General features: G+C 48.0%; 1 protein-coding gene across 2 annotated transcripts in view; it reads right to left on the reverse strand.

Moving 5' to 3' along the window:
- CFAP251 (cilia and flagella associated protein 251) overlaps window positions 1–12,902 on the reverse strand; it is a 65,413-nt gene extending 52,511 nt beyond the window's left edge. Inside the window, exons 1-6 of one of the 2 annotated variants that reach the window (XM_034672333.1) lie at window positions 12,616–12,902; window positions 11,340–11,590; window positions 10,904–11,072; window positions 9,443–9,790; window positions 4,743–4,883; window positions 2,043–2,152 (exon numbers count right to left, since the gene is read on the reverse strand). In XM_034672333.1, the coding sequence (XP_034528224.1) occupies window positions 2,043–2,152; window positions 4,743–4,883; window positions 9,443–9,790; window positions 10,904–11,072; window positions 11,340–11,572 (1,001 nt within the window). In that variant the 5' untranslated portion in view covers window positions 11,573–11,590; window positions 12,616–12,902. Of the gene's footprint in view, window positions 1–2,042; window positions 2,153–4,742; window positions 4,884–8,755; window positions 9,359–9,442; window positions 9,791–10,903; window positions 11,073–11,339; window positions 11,591–12,615 lie in introns of those variants that run through there. The other variant, XM_034672332.1, reaches the window with a different exon arrangement.
- Between the last annotated feature and the right edge of the window lie 167 nt (window positions 12,903–13,069).

Below are 13,069 nucleotides of genomic sequence, written 5' to 3' on the forward strand. Positions count from 1 at the left end.
ACTCTGAAAACACCATGCTGAGAGAAAAACCAGATATAAAAAGCCACACACGATTCCACGGACATAAAATGACAACAGGCAAACTTATATAGAGACAGAAGTAGATGAGGGGCTGAGGGGAGGGAGAATGGGGAGCTCACTGTCACAGAGTTTCTGTCTGGGGTGATGAAAATGTTCTGGAAATAGCGCTTATGGTTGCACAACGTTGTGAATGTAATTAATGCCACTGAATCCTATGTTTAAAAATCGCGAAGATGGGGTGCCCGGGTGGCTCAGTCGGTAAAGCAGCTGGCTCTTGGTTGAGGCTCAGGTCATGATCTCAAGAGTCCTGGGATTGAGCCCCACCTCGAGCTCTGCACTCAGCGAGGAGTCTGCTTGAGGATTCTCCCTCCCTCTCCCTCTGCCCATTGCCCTACTCATGTTCTCTCACAAAGCAATCAATCAATCAATCTTTTTAAAAAATTGGGAAGATGGTCAATTTTATGTTATGGATGTTCTACTACAATAAAACAAAATCACCGTCTTGAAGGCTGGGCTGCAGACTGACGCTGCAGAGAAGGAGGCCAGCCAGGTGAGAGTGGGTGGGCAGGGGCAGTGGAGGTGGGATCGGAAGACCTCTGGGAGGAGACGCAACAGGGCTTTGGGACACTTTAGCAGGACATATCTATCCATGGGACACCCAGGTGGAACATTCTCCAGCAACTTCCTCATCCGTGAAAAGAGGAGTATGAGGTGGTTATAAAGATGAAGACAGTGTGGTTTCGAACCCCAGGTCTGCTCCCCTCTGGCTAGAGAACAGTACCAATGGCATCCTCACCACCTCAGGCCAGAGGAAGCAGTCACAGAAGGCGGATGAAAACCAAGGGGACATGGTATCACAGAAGCCAAGGAAATGAAGAGTGTCAAATGCCACTGAGACGTCCAGTAAGATGAGGACCAGGATTAGGTAACATGGCCCTAGGAGGTTGTCAGTCACCTGGGGGACCTGTATCTTAGAACATCCAACATAACTTTCCAGAACACTAGAGAGCATTGAAAACAACTTCTTCCTAACCGTGCCCAACTGGACTCGTCCACCCCCCATGTCAACCCTCACCCTGCAACCCAACCAGGGCCTCACAATCTTATCAGTTAATCTAGTACTGCACTCTGCCTCTAGGACCAGGAATTAAGAAAGAAAACTCACATATGAGCATCTATCATGGGCCATGTTCTCTGCTCTACTGGGCTTCATGACAGTCCTGTAAGGTAGTGTAGTGCATTGAGGGCCCTCTCAAAAGTCATGTTCACCCAGAGCCTCAAAATGTGAGCATTATGTGGAAACAACAAGGTCTTTGCAGATGTAGTTAGCTCAGATGAGGTCATGCTGGATTAGGATAGATCCTAAATCCAAGGACTGCTGAACTCATAGAAGAGAAGACACAAAGAGACACACAGGGGACAATGCCACGTGAGGACAGAGGCAGAGACCAGCGTGATTAGTCTACAGCCAAGGAAAAGCCAAGGGCTGCTGCCGGCCACCACCAGCAGCTGGGAGAGAGGCCTAGAGCAGGTCCCTCAGAGCCCCAGAAAGAACCACCCTGATTTCGGACTTCTAGCCTCGTGAACTGTGAGGGAGTAACTGTTATTTTAAGTCCCTCAGTGTGTGGTAAGGTCTTAGAGAAGCCCAAGGAAACTAAAACAGCGGGTATGATTAGCCTCTTTTTTTGTAGGTGGGCAAAGCCACTTCACTCCTCTGGGCCTCCAAGATGGGTTAGTGTGAGTTAACCTCCCTCAGCCCATCTACTCTGGGATACCGCCAAACCAAGTTTCTGGGCCTAAAGAGCCAAGAACTGTAAGTGGGAAATTCACCAAGGTAATGAAAGTCACCCAATTAGGCCTGAAGGCAACAAGATGGCCAGCTCCCCAGGACACTTCACCCCTCACCTGGCGTCCCGTCACTGGCTTCTGTGTGCCCAGACCAGCATTACTCATTTGTTGCTGGTCACAGTGGCAGATACACTACACTAAGTAGGAAAAAAACAGGACTGCACCAAGCCTACCCTGTGAAGGAGTCCCATATAATTATCAGGCAGTTGGGCCCTTTGTCGGCCGTGGCAATCCACCGCCTGTCTTCACTGATGCAGAGGCAGGAGATCACATTAGGGTGGCCCTGCAGAAACGCAGAGAAAATGCTTTGAAACATCAAGGACATTAGGAGAGGCTGGGGCCCCAAAGAGAGAACTAAGCTCCCCTTCCAGATTCATCTGGCTGAAAATTCCACTCCTATGGCCTTTTCCCTGGCATTTCCCCATAGTCAATGGTTTTCAGATTTTCTCTCCCTCAAAACTTCCGAAGGACAAGCCACACCCCACAAGGACAGGGGCTTCCTACAGGTCTTGGCATGTGCCCAACTCTGAACCCAGGTTGAGAATAAATGTTGGGGTTCTGCCCAACCTCCAACCCCCTTGAAGCCCTACTGGCCGCATTTCCCTAAAACAGTGTCCACATCAGGTCACTGAGCAGCTCTGGAGCAAAAAGCCTTCTTCACTGGTCTCTCTGCTTTCTTTGCCATCCCCCCGCAATCCTTTCCGAGTAACTCAGGAATCTTCTGGAAACACAAACATGATGGTAGTGCTCCCTGCCAGGAAATAGCCCGTTTCCTCCCTTCTTCATCTCCCCTTGCTCACTCCACTTCAGCCATACTGGCCTCCTTTCTGGGCCCCACGGGCAGGCCTGCAAACTTAGAGCTCTCTGGGTCTGGAATGTTCCTCCCCAAACTGCTCCTGGCTGGTTCATTCTCTTAAGTCAGTCAGACCGCAGCACAAAGGGCACGTCTGCATTGCCAGCCCACCCAATCGGAGGGCCATCTCTCACTCTTGATCTCTTTCCTACAGCAGCGCCCCTTTCCTTTGGAGTGCTTGTTCTAATTCGTAATTGTGTATTTATGAGACTGTAAGCTCCATGGGTGGGGGCAGGGGGAGATCTGTTTTGTTCATGACTATAGACCCAGAATCTGAAACAAAGAGATTCTGATAAATACCTGTGGAATATATGAACTAATGAATGAATGAATGAATGGTTGAGGCCGCTCCCAGCCACCAGACTCTGAGGGAGGCTGGACACCTATCTGGCATGGTCTCTATTTCTCAGCCCCTCTGCCGGCTGCTGCCCCTTCCTCACTCTGCAGACATAAACTCTCCCCTCTCCCTCTGCCCTCACCACTGTGCTCAGTGCCACACATTTGACTAAGCTCCAAGAAGGGCTGCTTGCCGGGTTTGTATGTGTTTCTGGATATCTAGAGAGCAAATTCCTCCAGCTGCACCCACATGGCGTGGATCCCTAAGTACTGACTAGGCTTTTGGAAAATCCCGTGTGATGTTTTTGACCTAGGCGTTGACTTAAGGAAGGTCCTTATTAAAACATATGTCCGTTGAAAAGGGTAACATGGAACTGTTTACCCGGTTAACTAGTGGAAAGTCAGACACCAAGAAAAGAGGACATTTGGTCAGGTAAATGATGAGAATGTCAGGACGAGAGGGCACTGGAAATACATGAAGGTGCATGAGGGAGGGAGGCATAAGAATGACAACCAACCTACTCAAAACTTTCATGTCAGGGGATCTACACTCAAGACCTGGCTTCACCATGGACCAGTGCAGCCTTGGGCAAGTCAGTTAAACTGGGCTGAGCCTCAGTCTTTTCTTCTGTAAAATGAGGATATTAACACCCACTTCTCAGCATGATTGTGAGGATCAAAGCCCTTTTAAACCTGCAAAGCCCTCTACGTGTTATTTAGGTCCGAATTCCTGCTGAAGCCTTTTGTGTTCCCCATGGTGCTATAGAGACAACATGACCTGTCCTGACCACAGTCTAATGGAAATGTAAAAATAAGATGTTTTAAATTCTTGTTGCTATAAAATTAAAATCAATTGGTGTTCGTAAATTGATTCTGATTAGAATCAGAGAGACGATAAACAATAAAATGTGTTTCTAAAGACAAGACTTGCTATAGTTCACAGATCCCTGGGTGACTCAGTTGGTTAAGCGTCTGCCTTTGGCCGAGGTCATGATCCTGGGCTCCCTGCTCAGGGGGGAGTCGGCTTCTGCTTCTCCCTCTCCCTCTGTCCCTCCCCCTGCTTGTGCTCTGTCTCTCTCTCTCTCAAATAAATAAATAAAATCTTAAAAAAAAAAAAAAAGAGACGACTTGCTATAGTTCAGAAAAGAGATAGGAAAACATGATAGTGACATAATGAATCAGTCCTTGGAATAAAACACAAAATGCTATATTCTTTTTTTTTTTTTTAAAGATTTTATTTATTTATTTATTTGACAGAGAGAGACAGCCAGCGAGAGAGGGAACACAAGCAGGGGGAGTGGGAGAGGAAGAAGCAGGCTCATAGCAGAGGAGCCTGATGTGGGGCTCGATCCCATAACGCCGGGATCACGCCCTGAGCCGAAGGCAGACGCTTAACGACTGCGCCACGTAGGCGCCCCACAAAATGCTATATTCTAGTGAAACACAATCTCTTCTACTTGTAATAAAAAAAACTTGCAGGGGCACCCAGGTGGCTCAGTCAGTCAAGCATCTGCCCTTAGCTCAGGTCATGATCCTAGGGGCCTGGGATCAAGCCCCCACATCAGGCTCCCTCCTCAGCCGGGGAGTCTGCTTCTCCCTCTCCCTTCCCCCACTCATGCTCTCTTTCGCTCACTCTCTCAAATAAATAAATAAAATCTAAAAAAAACAACAAAAACTTACATACCTGAAGATGATGCTGAGTATTCTTGAAAACATTATAGATGACCGCAGTGTGAGCACAGACATACAGAAGAACTCTCTGGTTGTCGTCTCGAATGTAATAAACAGGAAGAGAACTGTTCCATCCAAAAGACCAAGTTAGGGTCTGGAAGACAAAAGCAAAACCAGCAAGAACTAAGTGTGCCGAGCCCAAACTGTGATGCCAGGCACCCCCGGCACAGTCTCTGGAGGAGAAAGATTTCACATCATCAGTCCAAAGAAGAGAAATCACTTCAAGAATGTCCTCAACCACGTGCGCCGGTGCGGATGACGCTTGAAACCATGATGCTGAGTGAACGCAGCCATGCAGGACCGCACGGTGCCTGGTCAGGCAGATCCCTAGAAACGAGAAGTCACTCAGTGGCTGCTGGGGGCCTGCGGGAGGCAGGTGGGGAGCGACTGCTACGGGATATGGATTTCTTTTGTGGGGGAAGAAAACGTTCTAGAATTAGTGGTGATGGTTGCACAACCTTGTGAACACACTAAAAACCAACGGACTGTACGCTTTAAAAGGGTACATTTCACGAGGATGTGGAGAAACTGGAGCCACTGTGCACTCTTGGTGGGAATGTGAAATGGTACAGCTGCTGTGGAAAACACGAAGGAGATCTCTCAAAAAATTGAAAGCAGAATTTCCATATAATGCAGCAATTACACTTCTGGGTATATATCTCAAAGAACTGAAAGCAGGGTCTCAAAGAGACATTTGTACGCCCATGTTTATAGCAGCATATTTCACAGAAGCCGAAAAGTAGAAGCAACCCGAGTGTCCCTCGATGGATGAATGGATAAACAAAATGTGAACTGGATTCAGCCTTCCACTGGAAGGAGATCCGACACACTCCACAACAGAGATGAACCTTGAGGACATCGTGTAAGTGAAATCCACCAGTCACAAAAAGACAACTACAAGAGGATTCCACTGACATGGTCCCTAGAGGAGTCAGATCCATAAAGAGAGGAAGTAGAATGGTGGCTGCCAGGGCTGGACTGGGGAGTGGGGAGTCGTTCAATGGGAAGGGAGCTTCAGTCCTGCGAGATGAGTTCCAGGTACTGGTCGCACCACAGTGTGCATGCACTTACTACTACACTGTACACTTAAAAATGGTTAAGATGGTAAATTTTAGGGGCGCCTGGGTGGCACAACTGAACAAGTGACCGACTCTTGGTTTTGGCTCAGGTTGTGATCTCAGGGTCATGGGATCGAGCCCCACGTCAGGCTCCAAGCACAGTCTGCTTAAGACTCTCTCTGCCCCTCCCCAACCCCCTTTCTCTCTTTCAAATTAATAAATAAATATTTAAAAGAAAGATGGTAAATTTTATTCTGTGTATCTTGCCACAATTTTAAATTTTAAGAGGGTGAATTTAATGGTATGTGAATTATACCTTGCTTTAAAAAGAAATCAACAGTAAATAGAAAGAATATCCTATTCTTTTACTCCCCAGAACCTAGACTGCTCAGTACCTGACACATAGTGAGCACTTAATATTGTGAAATTCAGTTTACTTCATGAAAATATATGGAATGGACAAGTTACAGTACAGTCACTAAGGAACTTCATACGGAAGGCAATTATTCAGCCGGGAATATTTGGTCCTCACATACCATTTTCCCTTGAAGAATAAAGCGCAAAGAGACAAAATTCCCTCAGCATGATTAAAAACTCCATATTGCCAGGAATAAATCCAAAATAAAAATGTTCTGAAATGAAATATTAGAGGAGCTATAAATCTGACTATGACTTTTTTTTTTTTTAAGATTTTATTTATTTATTTATTTGACAGAGATAGAGACAGACAGCGAGAGAGGGAACACAAGCAGGGGGAGTGGGAGAGGAAGAAGGGCTCCTAGCAGAGGAGCCTGATGTGGGGCTCGATCCCATAAGGCCGGGATCACGCCCTGAGCCGAAGGCAGACGCTTAACCGCTGTGCCACCCAGGCGCCCCTATAAATCTGACTATGACTTTTAATCCAATAGGAGTTTACTTATGCATATTTTTTGTGTTCAAAGTCTTTTATAAAAATCATGGATAGACAAACTGTGGATTCATACAAGGGAGTTTATTCAGCAATGAAAAGAAATGAACTAGCAAGCCAGGAAAAGACATTGAGAAATCTTAAATGCATTTTGCTAACGGAAAGGAGTGAAAGGAGTGAAAGTGAAAGGAGAATCTAAAAAGACTTCACAGTGGGTACACATGGGTGGCTCAGTTAGTTAAGCGTCTGCATTCAGCTCAGGTCCTGTGGGATAGAGCCCCACATTAGGCTCCTTGCTCAGGGGGGAGTCTGCTTCTCTCTCTCTCTGCCCCTCCCCCCACTCGTGTTTTCTCTCTCTAACAAATAAATAAATAAAATCTTTAAAAAAAGAAAAAGACTTCACACTGTATGATTCCAACTCCATGACATTCTGGAAAAGGCAAAACTATGAGGACAGTAAAAAGACCAGTGGTTCCTGGGGAGAGAGGGGGTGAAGAGAGGGATGAGTGGGGCACAAGGGATTTGAGGGCAGTGACATCACTCCATAAGACACTACAATGGTGGATACAACTCATTATACCTTAGTCAAAGCCCAGAGAATGTTACACCACCAGGACTGACCCCTAAGGTAAATGATGGACTTTAGTTAATAATAACGATCAATACGGGCTCATCAACTGTAACGAATGTCCCACACTAACGCAAGATATTAACGAAAGGGGAACCTGGTGGGGGGGGCACAAGGGAGTATATGGGAACTCTGTACTTTTCGTTTCATTTGCTATAAATCTAAACGGCTCGAAAAAATAGTCCATTTAGGGGTGTGTGCCTGGCTCAGTCAGTCAAGCCTAGGACTCTTGATCTCTGAGTGTTCCAGCCCCATGCTGGGTGTAGGGATTACTTAAAAAAAAAAGTTTAAGAAATTAACTGAGGCCAATTAATTGAATGTGGTAGCGTCTAAAGTGATGGCTAAGTGATTAGAGAGTTTTAGTAACTCATTCACTCAGTATTAACAGAAATTCCCCGCTCAAGCAGCACTCACATTAACTGAAACCGCACAGTATTAGTCTCGTATGCACCCGTCCTACTGTTTGTGGTGAACGATCATGGAGACAGCCATCTCTCACAGCAATCTTCCAAAACATGAACACAAAACGCTATTGTCAAAACCAGATTCCACTACGTTTGGCAATCGTAACATTCCTTCTCATAAATGCATGATCCCTTGTTTGCTTGGCTGGAGACGGTATCCATGGTTATGCCTATTTACCGTGAGCAGTGTGAGTTATTCCAGGCCTTTGGGATAAGGCAGGGGACCCCAAAGGAAAAGGGGGATGTCAGGGGCACAGAGGAGCCACTCGCTGGAGCACTCTGGTGAGAACCAATCAGCAGTAACATAAACGGCCATCAATAACAGGGAACCGGCTGAATTGAAGATGAGGACGTGGACCTACATATTGAGAGAGAAAATTCTCCAGGACATACTAAGTGGAAAGCCACGATGCGGTAATGCAGAAGATCTTCCTGGCATAGAAAACAAAAACTAATGTGTATGGAGGCGTGTGTGCACACAGGAGCACACAGATATGTCTGTAGATGCCCAGGAAAACGTCTGGAAAGATAACACAGTTACACCAAACTGTAACAGCAGTCACCTCAGGGAAATGGATTTGGCGTGGTCTGTGAGAGAAGAGGATCTGCTTGAATTTTTTTTTCTTTATTTTTAGAGGGGAGGAGGGGCCGGGAGAGAGGGGCAGAGGGAATCCCAAGCAGGCTCCATGCCCAGCTCAGAGCCCGATGTGGGGCTCGATCTCACAACCCTGAAAGGAGGCTGTCAGTCGTCTGCATCTCCCACTAGGCATTTTCCATCATCCTCATCATCATCACCAGCCTTGCCACCACCACTACCACCATCACCATCATCTCGATGTGAACACTCGTCAAGTGCTCACTGTGTGTCAGGAACTACATTAAACACTTTATGTATATTCAATCACTTACAAATCTTCCAAAGGCAGAATCTACAGGGAAAAAAGGAGATGAATCCTCGGAAGCAATTTTCAGAAGCAGATGGAGGAAGAAGAGGAAAACTCTCCTCTTCCTTCTCTTGGTAAATGACAATATTTGTATTCCTCGCAGGTGGGGCCTCCCTGGAATACCGTCATGGCAGCAAAGGCAGATTCCTTTGGACCACCTGGCCCTTTTCTCAGTGGCTTTCACTTTTTCCAGAACTTTCACTTTCTGGTCCATCTCAGAATGGATAGTTTTAGGAGCTGGTAAAGAGGTATCAAGCCAGCTAAGGCAGAGGAGGTGAGGAGAGGAGGGAAAGGGTAAGGGAATGGAGGAGGAGGAGAAAGAAGTGAGAGAGAAAGGGAAGAGGAGAAGAGAGGGGAGGGGAGGAGAGGGCGAGATGGAGCTTGAGTCTCCCACAAGAAACAGCACCCTATGCAACAGACAAACCACGTCCGGAATTTCCTGCCCGCGGGGCGACACTATTGGACCCAGATGCAGTGTTCCAGGCACACGTGTCCGGCCAGAGCGCTGAACTGAACTTTACAGACACCCAAGTCTATTATTAGTTCAAAAAGGGTCTTTCTGGTGGTATTTTTTTTTTCCATACGAATAAATTCCCTTATTTCACAACGCTCTCAAAGCGCTGGAGGAAATTAAAAAGCACGTTACACTTACCAAAGGATACACACTGGCACGGCCATCCTTTTGAAACAAAATGTCCTTGCTGGTAGACACCAGGGATTTCTCCGGGATCTGTGCTTTGGACTGGAATTCTTTCTCTTGTTCCTCACTTAAGTATGATAACCTTTTTCCTGGTCCCTCTCGTCCCAATTCATCTTGGGCCATCTGGTCCGTTTTCTCCCTGAGCTCGCTTGAGGGGTGTGCTTCAGGGAAAATCTCTCGTTCCTCAGAACTCTTTTGATCCAAATCAAGAAATCTTAGTTCTGAGCTCAAATCTCCTAAAGGCTCATTTGTTTCCGAATGCTCTGATTCTAATGCATGCTTTGACTCGCTGAGGGTTCTCTTAAAAAAGAAACAAAAGAAGATTGGGATTCCAAATAGGGTGTAGCTGCTTCCCTCCCTCCTTTCCTTTCCCTCCTGTTCCTACTCTGCCAGCCCTGTGTTCACCTCACACTGGAACTATGAAGTGTTTTAAAAAGGAGCCTGGGGGGGGGGGCGCCTGGGTGGCACAGCGGTTAGGCGTCTGCCTTCGGCTCAGGGCGTGATCCCGGCGTTATGGGATCGAGCCCCACGTCAGGCTCCTCCGCTATGAGCCTGCTTCTTCCTCTCCCACTTCCCTGCTTGTGTTCCCTCTCTAGCTGGCTGGTGTCTGTCTCTGTCGAATAAATAAATAAAATATTAAAAAAAAAAAAAAAAGGAGCCTGGGGGGTGTCTGGGTGGCTCAGTCGGTTAAGCATCTGCCTTTGGCTCAGGTCATGGTTCCAGGGTCCTGGGATGGAGCCCCACATTGGGCTCCCTCCTCAGTGGGGAGCCTGCTTCTCCCTCTCCCATTCCCCCACTTGTGCTCTCTCTCACTCTGTCAAATAAATAAATAAAATCTTAAAAAATAATAATAATTTAAAAAAATAAAAAGGAGTCTAGGACATTTTGTACTTAAATCACATGAATCACGGGTGTGCCAGGTTTATTCTTGGCCTCCTAGCAGAACCACCCAGCAAAACCATTATTCTAAGTGGCACTGGTCGTCTCCAAGGACAGATGAGTCACAGAGTCACTTCTCTTTGGACCATGGCTGAGTTCTCCTTCAGGAGGAAAGCCCACATTACTATAATCACGCTGAATCTGTTCTAAGACAAGCACACTCCAACTAACCCCTGGGAGCTCTTTATGTCAGCTCCGCTGCACACCTCCTCCAGGAAGCTTTCCCGGACCATCCTCCTAGCTGGGCTAAATGTCCTTGTTTTTTGTTTTTAAATATCTCCCATGCATCTCTCAATTACTGCACTTAGCATATTGTTTTATGGTGTTCAGGTATCAGTCTGCCACCCTACATACCCTAGAGCTCCTTAAGAGAATGGATTGTATCTTATTTGTCTTATCCCCATAGCTGGCGTATGGTAAGCATTCAATGATTCCGAATGAATGAACAGATGAATGACTTAAATTACTACTTACTAGGGAAGTTCCTGACATGACTGACTGGGAATCAGTCAATGTAAGTCTCTCCAAACTGGTCATGGACTTGGTGATTTCTTGAGGCTTCACTGTGGTTTCTTCTTGCACCACAGCCTCCTCCTCCTGTGCTGCTCCAGCCTTTTCCTCTGTTTCTTCTCTGACGGCCCCCACTTCCCCCCCATATTCTTTCCCCTCTTCCCATTCCTCCCCTTCTTCCTCCTCTTCCCATTCCTCCCCTTCTTCCTCCTCTTCCCATTCCTCCCCTTCTTCCTCCTCCTCCCCTTTCTCCTCCCCTCTTTCCTCCTTCTCCAATTCCTCCTCCTCTCCCTCTTCTCCTTTCTTCTCTTTCTCCTCTACCCCTTCCCCCTCCTTTCCTGGCTCCTCTTCCTCCACTCTTTCCTCCTCCTCCTTTTCCCCTTCCTCCCCCTCCTCCCCTTTCTCCTCCACTCCTTCCTTCTCTTCCCATTCCTCTCTCCCTTCCTCCTCTCCTTCCTCTTCCTCCTCCTCCTCCCCCTCCTGCTGAGGCTCTCTCCCAACTAATACGTCCTCTTCTTTTAATTCCTGTTGCATACTTTCCATCTCTCCATAATATTGATTATATTCTTCTTCCATTTCTGTTTCTCCATCTTCTTCTGATTCTTCTAATGGGTACTCCCCTTCATCTGACATTCTTCTTTGTGGGGTTTCCTTTAGAGAAATTTTGACCGTAGCAATCAGCAGTTCCCCCTGTTTCCCACTTTAATTTCCTGGTGCACTAACTTATCCATGAAGTGTGCAATACCAGCTCTGGTTCCTTTCCACAGGAATAAAAAGAATCTCACACTTCTGGGAAAGCCTGTCCCAAATCTTAAGCACATTGATGCCAGGGCCTCTCATCTTTCTAGGAATAACTTTAGAGCCCTGTAACTCACTTTACATATATTCATATTCCCACAGGCAGCAAAATGATAACCCAGGCATTAACGACAATTCTAATAGTGTAAATAAGGGCAGAACCTGTGGCTTGGTGGTTAAAAGTGTGGACTTTGCAGTCGCCCTTTCCTAGCACTGAACCCCGGTTCTACCACTCACTTGCTCTGTGAACTTGGGCAAGTCCCTGTACCCCTAGGAGTCCAAATTTGCTCACGGGCAGATTAAAAATGAGAACCCTAAATTCTGGGGTTGAGATGACAAATGTAAAACGCTCAACGCAGCTGCCGCAGGGTGCTTAAGAAAAGCAGCAATCGTTTACAAAGTTTAACAGCCTTCTAACATAGTCTCTCATTTACTTCTCATGACAAACTTGAGTTTGAGGCTCTGGGAAGTGACTTATTCAGATCACACCGCTAGAAAGAAGCAGACCTCTTTAACGCTCGGTTGCTCCAGGTGAAATAGCATTGCTACCATTTCAAGCCCGGGGCCCCGAGTACGGGGCCTGCTCCGACTGCAAACTTTGCCGGCGCATCTAGATACGGACTTCCAGGGGAGGGGAGGGGAGGGGAGAGGAGTAAGGTGCGGTGGCGGGGGGCGCACAACGCCCAGGCGCGGTTCCTTCCTTCAGCTCAGGTCTCTCTGAGGCCGCCCCGGGCGCCCGCCCCAGTGGGGCGAGCGCCCCCCACCCTCGCGGGGCACCAGGACCTCCTACACCAGGGGCCCCCGCCCCCGACTCACGGAGCGCGCCCTCCGACCGCCTCAAAGGCCCGGCCCTCCCGCCGCCTGGACCCCTCCGTCACCTCCCCAGTCTCCAGCGGCCGCCACTTTCTTCTCCACGCGCTCCCTAGCTACGGTTGCCACCCAAGCCTCGTCCCCAATGTAACCGCCGCCACGGCGACCGGCCGTAAAGCGGGAGGGCCGGCCTGTGGTCACGTGCCCAAGGCTCTGCCGCGGGCGGGCCTGCACGCCCCCTGGCGGTCCCCGGGGAAGAGGCGCCGCTGCGGCCCCCGAGGCGCAGTCAGCCTTCCTCGTCCCAAAGACTCTTCCTTCAGCTCCCTCCCCCAACTTTTTCCCAAGGCGACGAAGCCTGAGAAGCTGCAGCGGTGGCTACCTGCTGTTCTGACTTTCCGAAGGCTTGACGAGACGACGTACGAGCTGTTTGGTAAAATTCTCTTTGCCAAAAGCAAACTAAATTTCCCGGTCTCCTGGACGCAGCACGGATCTGCCCTCCACACTTTCTCAAAGGGCACTGCG

The sequence above is a fragment of the Ailuropoda melanoleuca genome, chromosome 12 (genome assembly GCF_002007445.2).
Source record: "Ailuropoda melanoleuca isolate Jingjing chromosome 12, ASM200744v2, whole genome shotgun sequence".
NCBI lineage: Eukaryota > Metazoa > Chordata > Mammalia > Carnivora > Ursidae > Ailuropoda > Ailuropoda melanoleuca.